This window comes from Coregonus clupeaformis, chromosome 30 (assembly GCF_020615455.1).
Source record: "Coregonus clupeaformis isolate EN_2021a chromosome 30, ASM2061545v1, whole genome shotgun sequence".
Taxonomy (NCBI): Eukaryota; Metazoa; Chordata; class Actinopteri; order Salmoniformes; family Salmonidae; genus Coregonus; species Coregonus clupeaformis.
Genome location: NC_059221.1, coordinates 14,513,888 through 14,541,305, shown reverse-complemented (window position 1 = coordinate 14,541,305; position 27,418 = coordinate 14,513,888). Strand labels below are relative to the sequence as shown.

At 45.0% G+C, this 27,418-nt stretch overlaps 2 protein-coding genes across 2 annotated transcripts in view; one reads left to right on the top strand and one right to left on the bottom strand.

Annotated features, from left to right (window-relative positions):
• Positions 1-24,149, bottom strand: part of LOC121545840 (retinoic acid receptor gamma-A) — a 134,997-nt gene extending 110,848 nt beyond the window's left edge. The window contains exon 1 of the mRNA XM_041856701.2: positions 24,029-24,149. The gene's annotated coding sequence lies outside the window, so the exon portion shown is untranslated. The remainder of the gene's footprint in view (positions 1-24,028) is intronic.
• On the top strand, positions 599-25,450 carry LOC121545839 (nuclear receptor subfamily 1 group D member 1-like). Its single transcript, XM_041856698.2, has 8 exons — positions 599-1,215; positions 19,808-20,119; positions 20,346-20,434; positions 20,660-20,804; positions 22,955-23,550; positions 23,672-23,857; positions 24,057-24,267; positions 24,512-25,450. The coding sequence occupies exons 1-8, from the start codon at positions 1,200-1,202 to the stop codon at positions 24,709-24,711; spliced, it is 1,755 nt and encodes a 584-aa protein (XP_041712632.1). The 5' UTR covers positions 599-1,199; the 3' UTR covers positions 24,712-25,450.
• The last annotated feature ends 1,968 nt before the right edge of the window (positions 25,451-27,418 follow it).

Here is a 27,418-nt window from a genome sequence, read left to right as displayed (position 1 = left end):
AATGGTTAGGTTGTTACGAATGCACCGATATAAAAGTGGACGCACCTAGCATTTCGGCAACTTTGAAAAAAACGACGTTATTTCGGAGTTGAGCCTGTTGTTCACGCCCCTATCTGCCCTCTCATTGCCTAGAATCTTTGAGGACATGTATTTCCATTGTTAAAGCGGTCCCTCGACTATCTTGTCAATATAATACATAATGGTCGCATTCCCCTGCTCAGACGTTGCATGCAACAACCAATGGTTGCGTGCCACATCATCGACTGACAGATTGCTAACATATAATATGGTTTGCTGATACTTAAAATACCTATCCAGCGATCTGGCATGTGTCAGCGATGCATCGCGCGTAATCTTTGTAATGTACCAGTCATGGTGAGCCCTACCATTGTGCGTGTGCATCACCCTCCCACCTCTCGTTATCGCACGCTCAGTATTACGCATAAAATGTATGTCAGTAGGGCAGCGCTGAGCGCTCGCCCCGGGCACATGCACGGTGGCTTTAGTAAACGCATAGCAGGTCGGGTTGAAAAAGCGCATTAAAACTCCCCGCAGCTCTAGATACCGGCCAATGAGAACGCACCCAATAGTAAAAGGAAGTAGAGAGCGTTAACAGGGGACATAGAGTGAGATGAGATGCACCCCTTTGACCAAACAGACACAACCGAAGTTGAGAGAGGACACCAGAAGCGAGTGACATTTATTTAAGTTACCTGAAAACGTTATTGATGTGGAAGTATGTGTTAGTGGGTGTGTCTAGCCTGGCTAAATTCAGTTCATTCTCGGAGATGCTGATGGGGCTATGGATTCTTGGGATTTCTGAAAATCACTTGTTTGTTCTCGGTTTTGTGACACTCACATCCGCGGAACCAAGCAACTCACTAGTCTAGTAGCCTAGTTATTCAGAGCGCAGAACGGATTCATGTAGCTTCCGAGAAAATCTCTCCTGCACACCTGAGACAATTGGACATAACTGTTCTGCACTGCATACAGCTGGACATAACTGTGCTTACAGTATACGACGGAATTTTCTGTCGTTTAGCACGATTGTCTTCAACCGTGCGCTCGTTCTATGGGTCACGTATTCACGCATAGCTAATTCTCGACTCCTACCTGTCTCCACTAGAGTATTGATCCTGCAACTATATATCGAAAAGTCGAGCATCATTAACCACATCAAACAACACACATCAAGAAACATGGACAGTCCCGGTGGTAAGTACTATGATTGTGATTATATTTGTTGAATTTTTTTGTAGCTCAATATTGAATTTTGCGTTGGAGTTATACATGTTGAGTTGAGAATGCATGTTTTATTGTGTTGCATTGGTATGGTTTCTCTTTGCAGTCCTGCGTAATTGTTCGCAAATACGTTCCCATGATGAGGTTTTGCATTGAAAGTCTCTCTTCATCATATGGCAGTTGAGTTTATACGATTGAAAACAATGTTATTAGGCTAGCACTGTATAACCAATTCTATATGTTTATGAAGTTGCGAGAGAAGAACAATTAATCTTTATAGCAGGACCATCATGCTTTTTGTGCATGAACCTGGAAAATGAAATGAATCCTGATTGATAAGTTATGACAGTTGTAATATCCCAAGAAGTCGGTGTTTTCTTTTAAGCCTACAAAGGTGCACTCCGAAAATGTTATAAAGACTGACGATGATACGTGACAGCTTGAAGTTCACGCGGCATGGATCCACTTCCTGTTTTTTCTCATGAAAACAAACTAAAGTGGAGCGAGCTGTCATTGCTTCCAATGCGTTCGATGCCTTTTGGAAACAGTAGGCAGGTTATTTTGTTTTCGTGCGAATCTAAATTAAATTATTCTCTATACCAGTGGTTCCCAAACTGTGGGGCGCTGCCCCCCCAAAAAAGAACACCTACTCATTCAAGTTTAAAAAAAAACTATTTCCTACATTGAAACTACATCAGAACTATGAAAAAACACACATGGAATCATGTAGTAACCAAAAAAGTCTTTAAAGTCTTCTTAATGCGTTTGAGCCAATCAGTTGTGTTGTGACAAGGTAGGGGGGTATACAGAAGATAGCCCTATTTGGTAAAAGACCAAGTCCATATTATGGCAACAACAGCTCAAATAAGCAAAGAAAACGACAGTCCATCATTACTTTATGACATGAAGGTCAGTCAATACGGAACATTTCAATAACTTTTAAAGTTTCTTCAAGTGCAGTCGCAAAAACCATCAAGGGCTATGATGAAACTGGCTCTCATGAGGACCGCCACAGGAATGGAAGACCCAGAGTTACCACTGCTGTAGAGGATAAAGTTCATTAGAGTTACCAGCCTCAGAAATTGAAGCCCAAATAAATGCTTCACAGAGTTCAAGTAACAGACACATCTCAACATCAACTGTTCAGAGGAGACTGTTTGAGTCAGGCCTTCATGGTCAAATTGCTGCAAAGAAACCACTACTAAAGGACACCAATAAGAAGAAGAGACTTGCTTGGGCCAAGAAACACGAGTTATGGACATTAGACCGGTGGAAATGTGTCCTTTGGTCTGGAGTCCAAATTGGAGATCTTTGGTTCCAACCGCCGTGTCTTTGTGAGATGCGGTGTGGGTGCATGGATGATCTCTGCATGTTTATTTCCCACCGTAAAGCATGGAAGAGGAGGTGTTATGATGTTGGGGTGCTTTGCTGGTGACAACAGGACAATGACCCAATACACCTCCAGGCTGTGTAAGGGCTATTTGACCAAGAAGGAGAGTGATGGAGTGCTGCATCAGATAACCTGGCCTCCACAATCCCTCGACCTCAACCAAATTGAGATGGTTTGGGTTGAGTCGGACCGCAGAGTGAAGGAAAAGCAGCCAACAAGTGCTCAGCATATGTGGTAACTCCAACACAGTTGGAAAAGCATTCCAGGTGAAGCTGGTTGAGAGAATGCCAAGAGTGTGCAAAGCTGTCATCAAGGCAAAGGGTGGCTATTTGAAGAATCTCAAATATAAAATATATTTTGATTTGTTTAACACTTTTTTGGTTACTACATGATTCCATATGTGTTATTTCATAGTTTTGGTGTCTTCATTATTATTCTACAATGTAGAAAATTGTAAAAATAAAGAAAAACCCTTGAATGAGTGTTCTAAAGCTTATTTCTTTCATCACATTCCCAGTGGGTCAGAAGTTTACATACACTCAATTAGTATCTGGTAGCATTGCCTTTAAATTGGGTCAAACATTTCGGGTATTCTTCCACAAGCTTCCCACAATAAGTTGGGTGAATTTTGGCCCATTCCTCCTGACAGAGCTGGTGTAACTGAGTCAGGTTTGTAGGCCTCCTTGCTCGCACACGCCTTTTCAGTTCTGCCCACACATTTTCTATAGGACTGAGGTCAGGGCTTTGTGATGGCCACTCCAATATTGACTTTGTTGTCCTTAAGCCATTTTGCCACAACTTTGGAAGTATGCTTGGGGTCATTGTCCATTTGGAAGACCCATTTGCGACCAAGCTTTAGCTTCCTGACTGATGTCTTGAGATGTTGCTTCAATATATCCACATAATTTTCCTTCCTCATGATGCCATCTATTTTGTGAAGTGCACCAGTCCCTCCTGCAGCAAAGCACCCCCACAGCATGATGCTGTCACCCCCGTGCTTCACGGTTGGGATGGTGTTCTTCGGCTTGCAAGCAACCTCCTTTTTCCTCCAAACATAACGATGGTCATTATGGCCAAACAGTTCTATTTTTGTTTAAATCAGACCAGAGGACATTTCTCCAAAAAGTACGATCTTTGTCCCCATGTGCAGTTGCAAACCATAGTCTGGCTTTTTTATGGCGGTTTTGGAGCAGTGGCTTCTTCCTTGCTGAGCGGCCTTTCAGGTTATGTCGATATAGGACTCGTTTTACTGTGGATATAGATACTTTTGTACCCGTTTCCTCCAGCATCTTCACAAGGTCCTTTGCTGTTGTTCTGGGATTGATTTGCACTATTCGCACCAAAGTACGTTCATCTCTAGGAGACAGAACGCGTCTCCTTCCTGAGCGGTATGACGGCTGTGTGGTCCCATGGTGTTTATACTTGCGTACTATTGTTTGTACAGATGAACGTGGTACCTTCAGGCGTTTGGAAATTGCTCCCAAGGATGAACCAGACTTGTGGAGGTCTACCATTTTCCCATGATGTCAAGCAAAGAGGCACTGAGTTTGAAGGTAGGCCTTGAAATACATCCACAGGTACACCTCCAATTGACTCAAATGATGTCAATTAGCCTCTCAGAAGCTTCTAAAGCCATGACATCATTTCCTGGAATTTTCCAAGCTGTTTAAAGGCACAGTCAACTTAGTGTATGTAAACTTCTGACCCACTGGAATTGTGATACAGTGAATTATAAGTGAAATAATATGTCTGTAAACAATTGTTGGAAAAATTACTTGTGTCATGCACAAAGTAGATGTCCTAACCGACTTGCCAAAACTATAGTTTGTTAACAAGACATTTGTGGAGTGGTTGAAAAACAAGTTTTAATGACTCCAATCTAAGTGTGTGTAAACTTCTGACTTCAACTGTATATATTTTAAGGAACTCAGTCCGGCTTTAAACATACTCTTGAAAGTTGTAATAGTAGAATGCACAAGGTACAATTTCTAAATTGGGTAGTGCATCATCAGTTCCTCTTGTCACGTTGGTCATTGCTTACCTATTTATAACTTGTCAGAAATGTCCAGATCAACTAGCCCATGCCAGCTAACGTTTTTTTTAAAAGGTATTTTAACCCATAGATTGTTGTAATTTTTTAGTCCCTCAAATCACATGAATACACATTAGACATGGCACAATTTATAGAATTGCAATAAAATGAGCTTTAAAACTGCTAAATGTTCTTCGCACCACATGACAATCGCACCACATGACAATTGTGTAGAATTGCAGGAACTAAGCTTTAACCCTGCATAATTCTCTCCACTAACAAGAGGGGTGTGAACAATTTGTCATGAACAGTGCTGGTGCCCATAGAAATAGACGTGGTGCGCGGGATGTTCCCCAATGATGGAAGTGCATCAACGTGAGGACAAATTGAGAATGCGAGAAGTGCATTCAATGGGAAGACTCACGCTGCATGAAGCTCCCATCAGAAGTCAGAACTTATTCCATGGGTCCCATGTCAGTTATTATCTGTAGAGGGCAATGGGGAGTGTCAGAGCTATGCATACTTTACTAACTTAATCATTTATTGGTAAAGTTTATTTTTAAATAACGTATTCAGTAACTATTGGCCTTGTAGTTATTTTGTATGTGCCTACATTTGGGTAGGCTAAATACTTATACATTTGGCGGATTCCAGCCCATACATTGTATGGGGCGCAGTAAGGGGGCTAAAAGGATGTCTGAGCACTGGGCCATTGCATTCTTTACTTCTGCAAATGCTACATCCTGCTCTATTTCTTTTTTCTTTTCAATTATGACAGACTATATGCCGCGTGCGCTGCTTATAAGTTCTGACTTCTGATAGGAGCTTCATGCAGCGTGAGTCTTCCCACTGAATGCACTCCTCGCATTCTCAATTCGTCCTCACGTTGATGCACTTGCAGAGCCGCGTGCGGACCTCCTCCCCAACAGTTCTCTATCTCGCTCAGCTCTGTCTTCTCGCTCTCGGACACTTCTGTTGTGATGCCGCCTGCGGTGATGGAAAGGGGGGAGGTTGGTCAGTGGATCAGCGATTTCGTGCATTAACTTTATCTGTAGTCACGTTTTCCCGCCTCATGCGCACTTTATTGTATTCTAAGCAAATCCATTAGTCCTGATTCCTATAGCATAAGTCCCTTGCATAAACCTCTGTCCCAAACTCATACATGCAATATAAATATACATGCAGGCAATCCATAACATGTATATGGCGTAAACATTGTATGGAGCCGAATGTGTGCCACCCTCTGTGACCGGTCATTGCACAAAACATTAGCAGCCTTGCTAGGCTTACAGCTTTGTGTGTGGCTTCCTGACCCACAGCACAGCAGAGAGCAAACAAGGGTAATGATAGAATAGGGGGGAGGAAGACTGGCGAAAGGATTGTTGTGCCTGTAAAGTGCTCACGTTTCTCTGCCTGCCTGGCTCTACTCACCCACTCAGGCAGATTAGTGGCTGTAGTACTGACCTCATGATGGGAAGCTGCTCGCCTCACTCTCCAACCTGCTGCCTATTCCACAATTTAACACTAGTGTCTGTCTGCACTGACCTCAATTTGAACTGGCTTGCCAGTGAGTGTATGTCTCTTCTGTCTCCTCTGAGTTACATGGGTCTGTGACTGAAGGAGTCAGGTGCAGGAGGTAAAATACCGAAGTCCAGAGTTTATTCTGTTTACATAAATCAAACGCCCAAAGCGTCAAACGAAACTATTACAAGGGAAAACATCCACCTTGGCATAAACACAGTGAATAGTAGCTCAACCGAGCTACACGCTCTCACAACAAACAATCACTCACAAAGACAAGGAGAACAGAGTGAACACTTATACACATACTAATTAGGTGTGTGTGATTGACGGGGGGGGGGCAGCCTCGGCGGAAGTCGTGACAGTACCCCCCCACTGACGCGCGGCTCCAGCAGCGCGCAGACCCCGGCCTCGGGGACGGCCAGGAGGACGCGGAGCAGGGCGAGTCGGATGGCGACGGTGGAAATCCCTCAACAGGGAGGGATCGAGGATATCCCGCCTTGGGACCCAGCACCGTTCCTCCGGACCGTACCCCTCCCACTCCACGAGATACTGAAGGCCCCCCACCCGACGCCTCGAATCCAGGATGGAACGGACCGAGTACGCCGGGGCCCCCTCAATGTCAGACTCCTGGAGCGGACCAACTACCACCTGCCTGAGGAGAGACACATGAAACGAGGGGTTAATACGGTAATCAGGGGGGAGTAACAACCTGTAGGTCACCTCGTTTATTCTCCTCAGGACTTTAAACGGCCCCACAAACCGCGGGCTCAGCTTCCGTCAGGGCAGGCAGAGGGGCAGATTCCGGGTCGAGAACCAGACCCGATCCCCCGGTACGAACACCGGGGCATCCCTGCGGTGGCGGTCAGCGTTGGCCTTCTGACGACGCACGGCGTGCTGGAGGCGAACGTGGGCAGCGTCCCAAGTCTCCTCCGCGCGCCGAAACCAGTCATCCACCGCAAGAGCCTCGGTCTGGCTCTGGTGCCACGGTGCCAGGACCGGTTGGTAACCTAAAACACATTGGAAGGGTGTTAGGTTAGTGGAGGATTGGCGGAGAGAGTTCTGAGCATATTCTGCCCATGGCAGGAACACCGACCACTCCCCCGGCCGGTCCTGACAGTAGGTCCGCAGGAACCTACCCACATCTTGATTCACCCTTTCCACCTGCCCATTACTCTCGGGGTGAAATCCAGAGGTCAGGCTGACCGAGACCCCCATGAATGCCTTCCAGACTCTAGACGTGAACTGGGGACCTCGGTCGGACACTATATCCTCTGGTACCCTGTAGTGCCGGAAGACGTGAGTAAACAGAGCCTCCGCAGTTTGTAGGGCCGTGGGGAGACCGGGCAGAGGAAGGAGGCGGCAGAACTTTGAAAAGCGGTCCACAACGACCAGGATAGTGGTGTTACCTTGGGAGGGGGGAAGATCAGTGAGAAAATCAATACTCAGGTGAGACCATGGTCATTGTGGAACTGGAAAAGGTTGTAGCTTACCCGCTGGGAGGTGCCTAGGTGCCTTACTCTGGGCGCACACTGAGCATGAGTCCTTAGCGTCCTTACCCTCACGTCCTTAGCCAAGGTAGGCCACCAGTACTTCTCGGTCAGGCAGCGCACTGTACGACCGATACCTGGATGACCAGAGGAGGGTGACGTGTGTGCCCAATAGATCAGATGATCACGGATAAGTGCAGGCACGTACTGCAGCACAGCTGGGCACTGCGGTGGAGATGGATCTGTGCGTAATGCCTGCGCTATATCTGCGTCCATCGCCCATACTACCAGCGCCACAATGCATGAGGCCGGGAGTATGGGGGTGTTGTCTCTGGGCCTCTCCTCTGTGTCATACAGCCGAGCCAGTGCGTCTCCCTTCACGTTCTTCGTACCCGGAATGTATGAGAGTGTGAAATCAAACCGGGTGAAGAAGAGGGCCCACCTGGCCTGGCGAGGATTCAGCTTCCTCGCTGCCTGAATGTACTCCAGGTTACGGTGGTCTGTCCAGACAAGGAAAGGGTGTTTCGCCCCTTCGAGCCAATGTCTCCACACCGTCAAAGCTCGGACAACAGCCAGCAGCTCCCGATCACCAACGCCGTAGTTCTGCTCCGCCGAGCTGAGCTTCTTAGAAAAGAAGGCACAAGGGCGGAGCTTGGGTGACGTGCCCGAGCGTTGGGATAAGACAGCTCCTATCTCTACCTCGGACGCATCCACCTTCACTACGAACGGTAGTGATGGATCGGGGTGAGCCAGTACCGGGGCTGAGGTGAACAGACCCCGCAATCTACTGAAGGCCAAATCAGCCTCAGCAGACGAGCGGAGCCGGGACGGCCCACCCTTCAACAAGGAGGTAATGGGAGCTGCGACCTTGCCAAAGCCCCGAATAAACCTTCGAAAGTAGTTGGCAAAGTCAAGGAAGCGCTGCACCTCCTTTACCGTGGTTGGAGTCGGCCAATTACGCACGGCTGCAATGCGGTCTCCCTCCATCTCCACACCTGTGGTGGTAATGCGATATCCGAGGAAGGAGATCGACTGCTGGAAAAACTCACACTTCTCTGTTTTGGCATAAAGATCATTTTCCAGCAGTCGGACCAGTACCTTGCGAACCAGGGACACATGCTCGGCGCGCGTAGCGAAATACACCAGGATGTCATCGATGTAGACCACCACACCGCGACCAAGCATGTCCCAAAACACCTCGTTCACAAAGGACTGGAAAACGGATGGAGCATTCATCAAACCGTGGGGCATCACCAGGTATTCATAATGCCCCGAGGTTGTGCTGAATGCTGTTTTCCACTCATCCCCTTCCCGAATACGCACCAGATTGTAGGCACTCCTGAGGTCTAATTTGGTGAAAACAGGCCCCATGCATTGACTCAATCACTGAAGGAATGAGGGGAAGAGGATAACTAAATCATACCGTCACATTTTTCAGTGGTCGATAATAAATGCACGGGCGTAAACCGCCATTTTTCTTCTTCACAAAGAAGAAACTCGAGGAGGCAGGTGAAGTGGAGGGACGTATATACCCCTGGCGCAGGGACTCAGTGACGTATGTTTCCATAGCCTCCGTTTCAGCCTGCGACAGGGGATACACATGACTCCTGGGAGGTACAGCGTCTACCCGAAGGTTTATCGCGCAATCCCCCTCCCGATGAGGTGGTAATTTAGTCGCTTGCGTCTTGGAAAATACGAGTGCCAGATCATGGTATTCGGGGGGAATGCGCACGGTGGGGGTACTGTCTGGACTCTCCACCGTGGTCGCACCAACGGAAACACCTAGACACCTACCCGGACACTAACGCGACCACCCCGTAAGAACCCTCTGCGGCCATGAGAAATTGGGGTTGTGAAGGGCTAACCACGGGATACCCAAGACTACAGGGTAAGCAGGAGACTCAATAATCATAAAGGTGATCTGCTCAACATGCGTCTCCTGCGTAATCATGGTGACTGGGACCGTAACTTCCTTAACCAACCTTGACCCTAATGGTCGACTATCAAGTGCTCTGATGGGGAGTGGAATGGATAGGGGAACCAATGAAATGCCTTGACGGCGTGCAAATGCCCTGTCCATAAAATTCCCAGCTGCGCCTGAATCGACTAGCGCCTTACACTGGGAACCTACCAAGTGATTGAGAAAGGAGATAGATCAAGTACAGTGCGCCGCAAAGGGCTCTGAACACGTTTGGGTGTTCGTTACCTGGGGTGATGCGTGAGTACCCTGCCTACCGCCTCCAGACCCAAAAGAACGTTGACTGCGACGTGAGGGGGATTGTCCTTTCGTGCCACCAGAGTGGCACTGTCGCTGTCCTCCTGGGCTCTCTCGACCGGCGGCTCCCCCCAGCTCCATCTGCTCGGGGTCAGAGTTGTCCGGAGTGGGAACAGGCAGACCCCTACCAGGACGTCCTCTGGCTGCTAGCAGATTGTCCAGCCGGATGGCAATGTCCACCAGTTGGGAGAACGATAGCATGGCATCCCGGCAGGTTAGCTCCCGTCGGACGTCCTCCCTTAGGTGGCACCGGAAATGGTCGATCAGGGCCCGCTCATTCCACCCAGACCCGGACCCGCTGCCAGCATCCGGAACTCCAGCGCGTAGTCCTGAGCGGTCCTCATCCCCTGACTCAGATGAACCAGTCGTTCGCCCGCCTCTCGACCCTCAGGCGGGTGATCAAAAACGACCCGAAAGAGGCGAGCAAACTCCCCATACTCAAACGTGGTACCTCCCTAGTTCCTACCGCGTTGGCCCACTCCAGGACTCTCCCACAAAGGCAGGAAACAAGGACGGATACCTTCTCCTGCTCCCAGGGTGCCGGCCTGATGCTGGAGAAATACAACTCCAGTTGGAGTAGGAATCCCTTACATCGCGCTGCCGTCCCATCAAACGCCGGTGGCCGGGATATCTGGATCACTCCAGGGGCTGGGATGTAGGTGGCTGGATCCGGTTGACCAGCTGGTCTCGATAGATCGGATCCTCTCCTCTCCAGGCGTTGTACCACCTGAAGAACCCAATCCATCGCTTCCCCAAAGCTGGCCAACATCGAGGAATGCTCCTGGACCCTTGCCACAACGCCAGGCATGCGGTCTTCTCCTGCTGACTCCATATCAGATCGGGTGAGTGATTCTGTGACGAGGTGTGAATGAAGGAGTCAGGTGCAGGAAGTAAAATACCGAAGTCCAGAGTTTATTCTGTTTACATAAATCAAACGCCCAAAGCGTCAAACAAAACTATTACAAGGGAAAACATCCACCTTGGCATAAACACAGTGAATAGTAGCTCAACTGAGCTACACACTCTCACAACAATCACTCACAAAGACAAGGGGAACAGAGGGAACACTTATACACATACGAATTAGGGGAATGAGCACCAAGTGTGTGTGATTGACAAGACATGACAAGTGGAGTGATGAGAACTGATAAGACTTGCTCTAGATCAGGGGTGTCAAACTCATTTTAGCTCAGGGGCCACATGGAGGAAAATCTATTCCCAAGTGGGCCGGACTGGAAAAATCATGGTATATATATAACTTAAACAACAACTTCAGATTGTTTTCTTTGTTTTAATACGATCAACATACAACATAAAGCTGGAGCCTGAGGACAGTGTGTCCAAAATAGTACAAGCACAACATCACTATTAATCATAAAACATGTCAAGTTTATTTGAAAATTCTAAAGAAAAAGAACACACAAACACACAATGCCTCAGTGATTAACATAACTGTTTCACAGATCACAGAACTATATCAGGGTGTCATTTCTCAGGCAGAAATGTAGATAAAAATAATGAAATCCTGTTCCCCAAACAAGTGCAAGAACCACAGAGTCAAGAATAGGTTAAATATACAAATAAAATTAAATCAATTAAAAACAATAGCACATCAACATAAAAACATATAAACATAAAGCTGGAGCCTGAGGACAGTGTCCAAAAGCACAACATCACTATTAATCATAAAACACCTCAAGTTATTTGAAAGTTCTGAGGACAAAGAACACACAAACACACAATGCCTCAGTGATTAACAGAACTGTTTCACAGATCACAGAACTATATCAGGGTGTCATTTCTCAGGCAGAAATGTAGATAAAAATAATGAAATCCTGTTCCCCAAACAAGTGCAAGAACCACAGTGTCAAGAATAGGTTAAATATACAAATAAAATTACATCAATTAAAAACAATAGCACATCAACATAAAAACATATAAACATAAAGCTGGAGCCTGAGGACAGTGTCCAAAAGCACAACATCACTATTAATCATAAAACACCTCAAGTTATTTGAAAGTTCTGAGGACAAAGAACACACAAACACACAATGCCTCAGTGATTAACAGAACTGTTTCACAGATCACAGAACTATATCAGGGTGTCATTTATCAGGCAGAAATGTAGATAAAAATAATGAAATCCTGTTCCCCAAACAAGTGCAAGAACCACAGTGTCAAGAATAGGTTAAATATACAAATAAAATTACATCAATTAAAAACAATAGCACATCAACATAAAAACATATAAACATAAAGCTGGAGCCTGAGGACAGTGTCCAAAAGCACAACATCACTATTAATCATAAAACACCTCAAGTTATTTGAAAGTTCTGAGGACAAAGAACACACAAACACACAATGCCTCAGTGATTAACAGAACTGTTTCACAGATCACAGAACTATATCAGGGTGTCATTTCTCAGGCAGAAATGTAGATAAAAATAATGAAATCCTGTTCCCCAAACAAGTGCAAGAACCACAGAGTCAAGAATAGGTTAAATATACAAATAAAATTAAATCAATTAAAAACAATAGCACATCAACATAAAAACATATAAACATAAAGCTGGAGCCTGAGGACAGTGTCCAAAAGCACAACATCACTATTAATCATAAAACACCTCAAGTTATTTCAAAGTTCTGAGGACAAAGAACACACAAACACACAATGCCTCAGTGATTCACAGAAGTATATCACAGATCACAGAACTATATCAGGGTGTCATTTCTCAGGCAGAAATGTAGATAAAAATAATGAAATCCTGTTCCCCAAACAAGTGCAAGAACCACAGAGTCAAGAATAGGTTAAATATACAAATAAAATAAAAACAATTAAAAACAATAGCACATCAACATAAAAACATACATAAATCTGAAAGCGTTGCTCAAACTCCCGTAACAGTCCCGTTATTTTATCTTTGAACCGCTTCATGTCTGCCACATGTTGGGTCGCACACACATTTTTCAGACAGGGGAAGTGAGCTGCATCACCACCGGCAAGTTGCGTCTCCCACAATGACAGCTTCAACTTGAAAGAACGTATGCTGTCATAATACTGCGTGACAACTTTGTTGCGCCCTTGCAGCTGTTTGTTCAAGTTATTCAGGTGCTCTGTAACATCCACCATAAATGCAAGGTCCTGCATCCATTCTGCGGAATGAAATTCTAACACTGGTTTGCCCTTTTCTTCCATGAACTGTTCAATTTCTTCTCGTAAATCAAAGAAACGCCTCAGCACAGCACCTCGGCTTAACCATCTTACCTCAGTGTGGTATGGCAGGCCATAGATGTGGTCTTTCTCTCTGAGAAGGCTGTCAAACTGACTGTGATTCAGGCTTCTGGATCGGATTAAATTAACAGTTTGGATGACCACCTTCATGACGTTATCCATCTTTAATGACTTGCAACACAAAGCCTCCTGGTGCAAAATACAGTGAAAAGTCAAAAATCACGTCCTCCATTTGCAGATTGCACTTTCTCTCTGAACTTTGTCACAACGCCTGCTTTTTTCCCGATCATTGAGGGCGCACCATCTGTAGCCAGGCTGACAGCGCGGGACCAGTCCACTCCGACCCTGTCCAGCGCGCCGACGAGTGCGGTAAAAATATCAGCTGCTGTCGTTGTTTCTGTCATCGGCACCAACTCCACGAACTCCTCGGTGACGGTCAATGTGTCATCAACTCCGCAGATGAAAATGGCCAGTTGTGCAACATCTGTAATGTCCGTGCTTTCATCAATTGCAACCGAAAACGCAATAAATGACTTTACTTTTTGCTTCAACTGGCTGTCCAAATCCACTGAAAGATCGGAAATCCTGTCTGCAACTGTGTTTCTTGTCAGGCTGATATTTGCAAAAAGCCTGCCGCTTTTCAGGGCACACAATCTCCGCTGCCTTCATCATGCATGTTTTTACAAATTCACCCTCACTAAATGGTTTTGAAGCCACTGCGATTTCATTAGCAATGAGGTAGCTAGCTTTCACTGCAGCGTCACTGATGTCTCGGCTGTGAGTAAACACAGACTGCTGTTTCTTCAGACCCGCCAACAGTTCATTCACCTTCTCTCATCTCCGCTGTCCTTGAAAGTTGTCATATTTGTCGGCATGAAGACTCACATAGTGGCGACGAAGGTTATATTCTTTCAGCACTGCAACATGCTCTGAACACACCAAACATACAGCTTTCCCATTCAATTCCGTGAATAAATAGGATGACCATTTTTCTTGGAACACTCTGCGTCCACTTTTCTCTTTTTTCACAGAGACATATTGGGGCAATGAGGGTGCCAAAGCACATCATGTTAAAAGTAGAAGCCGTAATAAATATCGCGGGCAAAACAAAGTAGCTCATTGGCTGCACGTGCTTGACCTACTTGCTCTGCCCCGGTATAAACAGTTTGCTTGCTTAACACAATTGCTATTGCGCCATCCAGTGGACGCAATTGGAACAGCAGTTTATTTTATTGAAAAATTGCAGCGCATTTTTATACTTTACAAATTTATTATTATTATATGATTTTTTTCAAAATCATCTCGCGGGCCGGATTAAACCCGTTTGCGGGCCTGATCCGGCCCGCGGGCCGGACGTTTGACACCCCTGCTCTAGATCTCTGGCTCCGCAGTGTGTCAACAATAAATCCTGCAGCACATGCTGGCTGAGGGATTATAAAAACACTTGAGCTAAACAAATACCTGGTGCAGCAGTAGCAGCACCACAGGGAAAAACTAAGAAGTCAACAAGAGGAAAGAAATACAAGCCCAGGGCAGATTTACTCATGTTTCTCATACAAAATGTAAGGCTCCATGACAGGAATATACAGTGCCTTCGGAAAGTATTCATACCCCTTTACTTTTTCCACATTTCGTTACATTACATCCTTATTCTAAAATGGATTAAATAAATACAAATTCTCAGCAATCTACACAAAATACCCCATAATGGCAAAGCGAAATCAGGTTTTTATAAATTTTAGCAAATGTATTAAAAATAAAAGAAATTACATAAGTATTCAGACCCTTTGCTATGAGACTCGAAATTGAGCTCAGGTGCATCCTGTTTCCATTGATCATCCTTCAGATGTTTCTACAACTTGATTGGAGTCCACCTGTGGTAAATTAAATTGACTGGACATGATTTGGATAGGCACACAACTGTCTATATAAGGTCCCACAGTTGACAGTGCATGTCAGAGCAAAAACCAAGCCATGAGGTCAAAGGAATTTTCCGTAGAGCTCCGAGACAGGATTGTGTCGAGGTACAGATCTGGGGAAGAGTACCAAAAACATTCTGCAGCATTGAAGGTCCTGAAGAACAAAGTGGCCTCCATCATTCTTAAATGGAAGAAGTTTGGAACAACCAATACTCTTTCTAGAGCTGGCCGCCCGGCCAAACTGAGCAATCGGGGGAGAAGGGCCTTGGTCAGGGAGGTGGTCCTCTGTAGCTCAGCTGGTAGAGCACGGCGCTTGTAACGCCAAGGTAGTGGGTTCGATCCCCGGGACCACCCATACACAAAATAATTATGCACGCATGACTGTAAGTCGCTTTGGATAAAAGCGTCTGCTAAATGGCATATTATTATATTATAGGTGACCAAGAACCCAATGGTCACTCTGACAGAGCTCTAGAGTTCCTCTGTGGAAATGGTTGTCCTTCTGGAAGGTTGTCCCATCTCTGCAGCACTCCACCAATCAGGCCATTTTGGTAGAGTGGCCAGACGGAAGCCACTCCTCAGTAAAAGGCACATGACAGCCCGCTTGGAGTTTGCCAAAAGGCACCTCAAGGACTCTCAGACCATGAGAAACAAGATTCTCTAGTCTGATGAAACCAAGATTGAACTCTTTGGCCTGAATGCCAAGCGTCACGTCTGGAGGAAGCCTTACACCGTCCCTACGGTGAAGCATGGTGGTGGCAGCATCAGGCTATGGGGATGCTTTTCAGCGGCAGGGACTGGGAGACTAGTCAGGATCGAGGCAAAGATGAACGGAGCAAAGTAAAGAGATCCTTGATGAAAACCTGCTTCAGAGCGCTCAGGACCTCAGACTGGGGCGAAGGTTCATCTCCCAACAGGACAATGACCCTAAGCACACAGCCAAGACAACGCAGGAGTGGCTTCGGGACAAGTCTCTGAATGTCCTTGAGTGGCACAGCCAGAACCCGGCCTTGAATCCGATCGAACATCTCTGGAGAGACCTGAAAATAGCTGTGCAGCAACGCTCCACATCCAACCTGACAGAGCTTGAGAGGATCTGCAGAGAGGAATAGGAGAAACTCCCCAAGTACAGGTGTGCCAAGCTTGTAGCGTCATACCTAAGAAGACTCGAGGCTGTAATCGCTGCCAAAGGTGCTTCAACAAAGTACTGAGTAAAGGGCCCGAATACTTATGTAAATGTAATATTTCAGTTTTTTTGTTTTTTAATTTCAACAAATGGTTTTTGCTTTGTCATTATGGGGTATTATTGTGTGTAGATTGATGAGGGGGAAAAAACAATTTAATCAATTTTACAATAAGGCTGTAAATATAACAAAAAAATGTGTAAAGCCAAGGGGTCTGAATACATTCCGAATGCAATATAGAACAGAAATATAAATGCAACATGCAACAATTTTAAAGACTTTACAGTTAATCGAAGGAAATCAGTCAATTGAAATAAATGTATTAGGCCCTGATCTATGGATTTCACATGACTGGGCAGGGGCGCAGCCATGGGTGGGACTGAGAGGGCATTGGCCCACCCCCTAGGGAGCCATGCCCACCCACTGAGGAGCCAGGCCCAGCCAATCAGAATGAGTTTTCCCCCACAAAAGCGCTTTATTACAGACTAGAAATACTCATTTTAAATTTACATTTTAGTCATTTAGCAGACGCTCTTATCCAGAGCGACTTACAGTTAGTGAGTGCATACATTTTCATACTGGCCCCCCGTGGGAAACGAACCCACAACCCTGGCGTTGCAAGCGCCATGCTCTACCAACTGAGCTACAGGGGACATACTCCTCAGCACCCCCCTCCCCCTCCTCAGACGATCCCGCAGGTGAAGTAGCCGGATGTGGAGGTCCTGAGCTGGCATTGTTACATGTGGTCTACGGTTGTGAGGCCGGTTGGATGTACTGCCAAATTCTCTAAAATGACGTTGGAGGCGGCTTATGGTAGAGAAATTAACATTACATTCTCTGGCAACAGCTGTTGGACATTCCGCCAGTCAGCATGCCAATTGCACGCTCCCTCAAAACTTGAGACATCTATGGCATTGTGTTGTGTGACAAAACTGCACATTTTGGAGTTGCCTTTTATTGTCCCCAGCACAAGGTGCACCTGTGTAATGATCATGCTGTTTAATCAACTACTTAATATGCCACACCTGTCAGGTGGATGGATTATCTTGGCAAAGGAGAAATGCTCACTAACAGCGATGTAAACAAATGTGCACAAGATTTGAGAGAAATAAGCTTTTTGTGCATATGGAACATTTCTGTAATCTTTTATTTCAGCTGAAAACAAAACTTTACATGTTGCGTTTATATTTTTGTTCAGTGTAGTTTGTATTCTATGTATACATATGATAGGCTAACTATTATCATGACACCTTGTGTAGGTGGCTACTATCTTTGTATCACTGCCCTCTATATCTGTCTCACAAACTCACCAAGAATTTTTCAAAAAAGTTAGGTAGCCTGTTACAGTAGTTCTCTCTCTATGGGAAAACTTGACTCACTTTCTCCATATATTACTTTCAGCGACGCACAAGTACAGTTATCTCTACCACAGCATCCCTGCGGCTCCGCCTAGCCCCAGTATATTTCTTTAATCATAGAACCGGCTTGTGATTGTTGTAAATGTCTACACTAGACTGCAGATTTGGTCCAGGCAGTAACCGTTTCAGAAGTCCATGTTAGTCGGCGGTCAGGTGTCGTGCTGGTAGCTGGCGCTGGGCATGGTGCAAAGGAGGAGCGGAGCTGTGCTATAATTGGAGCGTGAGCGAGGAGGCAGCAGAACTCTCACAGACACGTGAGCCCGCGCGGCCGTGTCTCAGGTCATCCACAATGAATAACCATAGATGCAAAAGGAGTTAGAGAGGATGCGAGGCAGAGAAACAGAGAGGAAAAAACTGAATGAAAAACAGAGAAAAAAGAGCAACGTTGATTTATTTACTGTCATTTATAATGACTGCCTATATAATGACTGAAGTTGTTTGCATGACGCAAAAAAAGGTTTCCATTCAATTGGCGACAGATTTTCATGTGAATATTCAAAAATCTGCATAAAAACAATATGCGCACATAAATGGGTTTTCATCGAGTTTCAATTCTACTGATGGTTTTCTCAACAACAACAAAATCGCGTTATATAGCGATTGTGTCGCTTGCACGCTGTTGGCTAGAGCACACGTGTAGCCGACATCAGAGATCATCAACTAGATTCAGCCGCGGGCCAATTTCTTGAGCGGATGGTCGGGGGGCCAGAACATAATACAAAATAATTTTTAGATTGCAAATTGACCGCAAGAAGCCCAAACAGATATAATATTTGACTAAAACATAATAATTTAATTCCTTGCTTATACGATCACATACAGTGCCTTCAGAAAGTATTCACACCCCTTGATTTATTCCACATTTTGTTGGGTTACAGCCTGAATTGAAAACTTTGTAAAAGCACCTTTGGCAGAGATTACAGCTGTGAGTCTTTCTGGGTAAATCTATAAGAGCTTTCCACACCTGGATTATGCAATATTTCCCATTTAATATTTAAAAGATTCTTAAAGCTCTGTCAAATTGGTTGTTGATCATTGCTAGACAGCCATTTTCAGGTCTTGCCATAGATTTTCAAGCAGATTTAAGTCAAAACTGTAATTCGCCCATATAGGAATAGAAACGTACAAACTGCTTTGTCCAATTTTTGTAAGTATTACTTTAGTGCCTTGATGCAAACAGGATGCATGTTTTGGAATATTTGCATTCTGTATATGCTTCCTTCTTTTTACTCTGTCATTTAGGTTAGTATTGTGGAATAACTACAATGTTTTTGATCCATCCTTAGTTGTTTTGTCCTATCACAGCCATTAAACTCTGTAACTGTTTTAAAGTCACCATTGGCCTCATGGTGAAACCCCTGTGCAGTTTCCTTCCTCACCGGCAACTGAGTTAGGAAGGACGCCTTTGTCTTTGTAGTGACTGGGTGTATTGATACACCATCCAAAGTGTAATTAATAACTTTACCATGCTCAAAGGAATATTCAATGTCAATTTTTAATTCAGGCTGTAACACAACCAAAATGTGGAAAAAGTCAAGGGTTGTGAATACTTTCTAAAGGCACTGTATGTCTCTCTATTATGCATGGGAACAGGTTTCCAAAATGAAGATCACTTGGAGCTGATTTCCTGGTGTTTTTACAGTCTTTTGTACAACAATGAAAATAAAAAAGAAATTTTTTTAAAAACTTTGGGGGAAGGAAACGTGGTTAGTGTGAGTTAGAATTTGGTTGGGACAGAATCCATGCTCACTCTGTTGCTGTGCTTCCAACATAATATTTTGCGCCTGTTCTCTCCCTGAACGCGCAATTATGGCTATTAGGCCTACATTCATATGAGGCTGCGATGCAGCAAATTCTCAGAGCTGTCTTTTACAGGGTCATAGACATTTGTGCAACATTACATCACAGTAAAACATCCTACATAACATTTTATGCACTTGTATAATAAATAAAAACATCTACATAAATGCATTGGGACAACTCTTAAAATATGCAATGATTTTGCATGCCTTTAAAAATGTTACATTCTGCACCATATCCTGAACTTCTTCTTCTCAGCTATCTGACTAACCCCACTACCTCTCTGTCTCTGTTTTTCCAACAGGAAGTGTTATTCTGTATGCGCGCAGCTCAGGCAGCGGCAGCCCTAGCCCTGGCAGCCCGTCCAGTGGGTACCAGTCCCCCTCCTCCACCCACTCTCAGCCCTCCTCCCCAGAGGAGGTCACCTTCACAGAACTCGGGCCCCTGGGGTCCCTGAAGGGCCAGAGAGGGGGAGGATGCACACCTCCATCCTCCAAGCTGGTGTTCCACTTCCCAGAAGTCTACAATGTGGCTACATCAACATCCACCCACCAGCACACGTACCAACACCCCATCGCTGGGAAAAGGCCTTGCGGATTCACAGGACCTTTCACCAGTGAGTAGCATTCCTTCCTACCTTCTTTTGTCGCCCCTCTCACTCTTTCTATCCTAAACCAAAACATCCACCCTATCCAATACCCATCTCCTCCCACAATCTTTTTCTTAATGTACACTACACAACATATTTTGTTGCTTGTAACGTTGGTGGGTAGTCACCTTCACTTCTGATCTGATAACATTTCTGACTGGCTGTACTTCTGTTTCTCTCTCTATATCTACAGAGACTGGTGGGATGGTGCTCCTGTGTAAAGTGTGTGGAGACATTGCATCTGGGTTCCACTACGGAGTGCACGCCTGTGAGGGTTGCAAGGTAAGAAGACCATGATGACTAAACACATTCAGAAAGTGCCTCTGAAATGGCACCCTATTCTCTATATAGTGCACTACGTTTGACCAAAAGTTGTGCACTATATAGAGAATAGGGTGCCATTTCAGATGCAATCTTACTGTGTACAATAAGGTGGTGGGTCACATTCATCATTAAAACCAACCAGGATGCTAACTAACTGTACATCTGCTTGTATTTCCTGTCTAGGGCTTCTTCCGTCGCAGCATTCAGCAAAACATCAACTACAAGATGTGTGTGAAGAACGAGAACTGCCTCATTATGAGAATGAACCGCAACCGCTGCCAACACTGTCGCTTCAAGAAATGCCTCTCCGTCGGCATGTCCAGAGATGGTAAGAGTTATAGTGAAATCTTACTGAGAGTGCAGCCTCAGACAATCGTTTGAGGCCATACAATGCAAGTTTCTCAGCACTGCACCAACCTTATCTTTCACCTGAGACATTGCACTAACCTACTGTTGAAGGGCACACTTAGGAAACTAACCTATATCCACACAGCCTTTGCACATTCATACGTTTCAAAGTCAGTCTTCCTTCCTGTTGTTCAGATTCCTCCCCTCTCCATGTTCCTTTCGTCCATGTTCCCTGAGCTCTCCCTCCATCCCGCTCTCCTCTCCGACAGTGATTTATGAGAACAGGAGCCTTGAAATCCCTGAAGCTGTCGGTTATACAGAAAACTGCAGCAAACACAGGAATTATTTTGGGAAATTAGAACAGGGGAACTTGATTACCTTGTATGCTGTTTGCCCTTATAACATCTTGTAGAATTAATGAGGGATACGGCAAACAATTAAGCTCGAGATGCAGAACAAAACAGCCCGTCCTTGTCCTAATCTCACCTACTTTACTTTTAGTCTTGATAGCTAAGTATTGATAAATTGCCACATCATAACGGATTACAAAAATAGTGTGGGATGGTTTCAGTTGACCTAAAAAAGCAAAGCAAACATTTTACCTATAGCATACTGGTACATGGTGACCTAGTTGGGATAGTTTGCCTGCCTTCAGTGTCTTCTCAGTGTGGCTTCAACCCTCCTGGGTTCTATCTATTGCTTAATCTACGAGAGAACCAAGTGTGATTTCTGCATGCGGTCGACAGTTTGGGTGTTCAAAAATGGAGTACAAGAAACTAGGGTAGTGAAGATGTTTTGATGGAACATACACTCATATTGACCCTATTAAAAACACAATCTTGAAAGTGTTAAGAACCACAACCTAGAAACCTCTTTCCTTCGGCTGCAGCTGTTGTGAAAACAGAAAAACCTCAGTCAACTGCCTGCAGTCCACATGACAGAATACGTCCTGATTTCTCAGGAGCCTGAGGATGTGTGATTGTGATACCATATAGGCAAGGCAAATATTTAAGTCACTTTCCCTCATCTTCTTAAAGATACAGTCAACACTTTCATCCTTAACGCAGTGCATTAAGCTCATTCTCACAACTGTAATGACTAGCTAAAGTCTAGACAGACTATCATGCCACAAAGTGGATTGATGTAAATTAATATAGCAGAATTCCATAGATCTGGTGTAACAGAATGTCACTGTTATAGCCCTTTTTAGCTTGATCTAGATCTATGATCTTTAGGGACAGTGCATTGCACACTACAGAGAGAGACCCAAGAGATCATGTAATGATGCCAGAGATGTGTTAACACAGATGTTAACAGTCATACATCTAACTGAAGCAGAACACAAAAAATCCCCCTGATGTCATAGCTTAGTGCAGTATCTTGTTTTGATCTCAAACACTTGAAGTTAGTTTAGTTAATTTGTTTCTATGAACATGCATGTATGTTCATGCTTGCACTCTTCTTAATTATACATCATTTAGATCTTGCCTCATGCATTGTGCTGGCTTGGTTGAAGAACTCTCAGGAGCAGGACTGCCATTTGAAGTTTCTCTCTTATCTCACACTCCATCTTGTGATGTTTCACTCTTCTCACTCACTACATTCTCTCTGCAATCTCCTATTTTCAACCCTACTCTTCACTCTCACTAACAACCTCCTTCTCTGCAACCTTTCCTTCATGCCTCCCTCCATCACTCCTTCTCTGCATCCTCTCTTTCCTCCCCCTTGCGTGCCGAGAGCCCACCTCTATTTCTCTCCCGACGTAGCAGTAGCAGTGACATCGCGTTCACGATGAGCCACTGCCCTACTTACAAAGCAGAGAGGGAGGGAGGGAGGGAGGGAGGGAAGGAGAGGAGAGTGATAGATGGGGAGAGGGTCTATAAATAGCATTTCCAGCTGATGGATATTCTTGGAGAGGGGGATGGGGAGTAGTAGGGATGGGATCCACAAAAGACTGCTTACAGGTTCATGCATGAAATACACAAGATGCAATTAATGCATTTTAGTTACCAAGGGGAATGTATGAACATGATCTGTTTGTTTCTGTGTAGACTGGACCTTAAGACTTAATATCTATAAGAGAACTATGGTCAGATGTTGACCAGTTCCCTCCGTTTGTGTCTCCATCAGCTGTGCGTTTTGGCCGTATCCCTAAGAGGGAGAAGCAGAGGCTTCTGGAAGAGATGCAAAGCTACATGAACAGCCTGAATGAGTCTGCCACCATGGACATAGAATCCTCCCCCATCTCCGAAGCCCCTCCCAGCCCAGCAGAGGTTCCTTCTAAAGAGGCCATCAGAGCCATCTCTCGGGCCTATCAGGACATCTTCGCCAGCAGCCAAGACAAGGCAGCCAACAGGGGAATCAACATCAACAACCTACAGACAACATGTCCGTTCAAGAGCAACACATCTCAGGAGATCAGCTACACCAATGGCTCCTCCCACACCGGCTCTGACTCCACCCAGGGGTACCAGTCCTGTCCTGCAGGCCTTGGCCCTCGCTGCCCAGACACCAATGACAACCACCATACATTCCCCTCTGTGGACAAAAGTCGCTATAGTTGCCCTGCTGCTTCATCCAATCATGACCATGGACAGTCTAATGTGGGCACGCCTCAACGGGGCAGCTCGGCCAATCACAACAGTTTCTCCATGAAGGTAGAGACTCAAGAGCCCCAAACTCAGACGTCCTGTCCATGGAATTTAGCTGCTGGAGCCAAAGTGCTGGTGAGTAAACTAAGAGTTGTTAGAAAGTTGCTATAAAGCTTTACATTTGTGAAGTTTAAAAAACAATAGGATAGTATGATTTGAATCTAACTTTCTCTCTCTATCCCTCCCTTTCTCTCAGGCCTGTCCTCTGAATGCGTGTCCTGTCTCTGCGGCCAGTCGTTCTGGACAGCAGATATGGGAGTCTTTCTCCCAGTGTTTCACCCCGGCAGTGAGGGAAGTGGTGGAGTTCGCTAAGGGTATCCCTGGCTTCCAGGAGCTCAGCCAGCACGACCAGGTCATGCTGCTCAAATCAGGCACCTTCCAGGTAATAACCGCTTGTTTTTAAAGTAGTCTATTTTAGTCCAGGTCTAGGCTTTATCTGTACCCAGGAAACCGGCCCTAAATCCGATTACATTTCTAAACACAGCCGAAATAAAGGACAAAACACCTTAATTTTCTCTCCCAATAAATGTAATCCCACTCCATATTGACTAACCTTCCATTGTGTCTTCTGTCTCGGTTAGGTCTTGATGGTGAGGTTCTGCACAATGTTCAACCCTGAGGAGCGGACGGTGACCTTCCTGAATGGCCAGACATACCCTCTGTCCACCCTGCGGGCGCTGGGGATGGGGGCGCTGCTCGACGCCATCTTTGACTTCAGTGAGAAGCTGGGAACTCTGAGGCTGGAGCCTGATGAGATGGCTCTGTTCATGGCCGTGGTGCTGATCTCTGCAGGTGAGAAAATAGCCATTTAATTCATCACTAAAGCAGTGACAATATGAACAACATGGCATTAGGAAGTCATAGAAGAGATGTATATCTTGACTGGTATGGAAAGAAAATGTGACAGAGTAAGTATGAAGAGCTTATTATGAGCATAACGATAAACTGACGATAAAGTTGTGCAGACATCCATTGATAGATAGATAGATATTGTGTCTCAAACAAACTCTCACCCTGTCTCTTCTTGTCTCCTCAGACCGTTCTGGCATCGCTGATATGGGGGCAGTAGAACAGCTCCAGGAGGGGTTAATCCGTGCCCTGCGTTCCCTCATCCACTGCCGTCATCCCGAAGAGAGCGCATCCATCTTCCCCAAGCTGCTTCTGCACCTGCCCGACCTGCGCACCCTCAACAACCTGCACTCCGACAAGCTGCTGGCCTTCCGGATTGACCCATGAACAGCCCTGAACACACTCACACATAGCAATTCAGAACTCGCCCATCACCACTCTCTCAGGGCAGGACTTCCAAGGAGATTGAGGAACACTGACTTGAGCAATCAATCAACAACAAAAACACGTTCAAGATGCATGTTTGAAAAAGGACAATAATGAATACATTGATCTTCATCACTGTTTTAGGCTTACCGTTACCCTTTTGGACAGATCAGATGTGTATGGCTGTTTTCCAGTCTTTAGGAGAACAAAAGCAAGTTCACTTACTTGTTTAACTTATTCCTAATCTCCTGACCGTCGCCAAACCACAGTTGAGAGAGAATCAGTGAGAAAGATGTTTGTGGACAATGATAAGTTACGGATCCCTAACATTATTGGTGACTGAATGTGTGGGAGTTTAGTGTTTGTATAAGAGAAAGGAACCCTGTGTATTATAATAATAATAATAATAATAATAATACATAAAATGTACACTTAAGATCATATGACTCCCATTTCACTTATAAACACATCTGGGGTTTAAATATGCAATTAAGTCTCAAATATATTCAACAGACTAATTGCATATAGAAAAGCGATATTCTGTATATTATTAAGTCTACATCAGGAATCACGTAAGGTTTAATGGAACCAGAACTTTGTCTCCAAGCATGTTGGGTTTTGTACTCCGTTTGTACAAAACCCAGTGTAGCTCAGTTGGTAGAGCATGGCGTTTGCAACGCCAGGGTTGTGGGTTCGTTTCCCACAGGGGGCCAGTATGAAAAGAAATGTATGCACTCACTTAACTGTAAGTCGCTCTGGATAAGAGTGTCTGCTAAATGACTAAAATTTAAAAATTTGTTTTGGATTCTTTTGTTGTTGTAAATAATATATTGTGTTATTCAAATGTCTCTGTATTAATAACAATATTTGGTGGATCTGCTGGGCAAAATCAGAGTGGACACTACCGTTCAAAAGTTTGGGGTCACTTTGAAATGTCCTTGTTTTCGAAAGAAAAAAACATTTGCTTTTCTTTCGAAAACAAGGACATTTCTAAGTGACCCCAAACTGTTGAACAGTAGTGTAAATAAGATAAGTCTATGGATCAGAGATTACTGGAGCGTTATGGAGTCTCTGTAAAGGGTGGGGGTTGGCAATGAAGAAGTGGGTTATGCACAGGAGAAAATTATGTTGGAGAGGGCTCTGTATTGTATTGGTGAGAGGGACTGTGTCAGTAACACTCACCATGGTGTCAGATCAGATGAGGTACCAGAGCAGCGGAATCCCTGCATTCACCAGCACTCCTCACTCCACAACCCACAAAATGCACCTTCTCCCCTATCCCCATCCCCAAGGTTTGTCATACAAACTGAAAAAATATACTTTCAGGGTGAAGGCTCTTACCTGATTGCTACAGATCTGATCCACTCACTGCTAGTTGAGATTATGGTTCATTGAGCACATCTTGTACATTTTGTAAATTGCTATTTCTTCATCCATATAATAAGATATACAGTGGCTTGCGAAAGTATTCATCCCCCTTGGCATTTTTCCTATTTTGTTGCCTTACAAACTGGAATTAAAAATGGCTTTTTTGGGGGTTTGTATCATTTGATTTACACAACATGCCTACCACTTTGAAGATGCAAAATACTTTTTTGGGTGAAACAAACAAGAAATAAGACAAAAAAACAGAAAAGACTTGAGCGTGAATAACTATTCACCCCCCGCCCCCCCCCAAAGTCAATACTTTGTAGAGCCACCTTTTGCAGCAATTACATCCCTTGGGGTATGTCTCTATAAGCTTGGCACATCTAGCCACTGGGATTTTTGCCCATTCTTCAAAGCAAAACTGCTCCAGCTCCTTCAAGTTGGATGGGTTCCACTGGTGTACAGCAATCTTTAAGTCATACCACATATTCTCAATTGGATTGAGGTCTGGGCTTTGACTAGGCCATTCCAAGACATTTACATGTTTCCTTTTAAACCACTCGAGTGTTGCTTTAGCAGTATGCTTAGGGTCATTGTCCTGCTGGAAGGTGAACCTCCGTCCCAGTCTCAAATCTCTGGAAGACCGAAACAGGTTTCCCTCAAGAATTTCCCTGTATTTGGCGCCATTCATCATTCCTTCAATTCTGACCAGTTTCCCAGTCCCTGCCGATTAAAAACATCCCCACCGCATGATGCTGCCACCACTATGCTTCACTGTCGGGATGGTGTTCTCGGGGTGATGAGAGGTGTTGGGTTTGCGCCAGACATACCGTTTTCCTTGATGGCCAAAAAGCTCAATTTTACTCTCATCTGACCAGATTACCTTCTTCCATATTTTTATTTTTATACCTTCTTCCATATGTTTGAGGAGTCTCCCACATGACTTTTGGCGAACACCAAACGTGTTTGCTTATTTTTTTCTTTAAGCAATGGCTTTTTTCTGGCCACTCTTCCGTAAAGCCCAGCTCTGTGGAGTGTACGGCTTAAAGTGGTCCTATGGACAGATACTCCAATCTCCGCTATGGAGCTTTGCAGCTCCTTTATCTTTGGTCTCTTTGTTGCCTCTCTGATTAATGCCCTCCTTGCCTGGTCCGTGAGATTTGGTGGGCGGCCCTCTCTTGGCAGGTTAGTTGTGGTGCCATATTCTTTCAATTTTTTAATAATGGATTTAATGTTGCTCCGTGGGATGTTCAAAGTTTGGAAGATGAAATGACGTACCTATTGAATTCCGCCTCTTGCG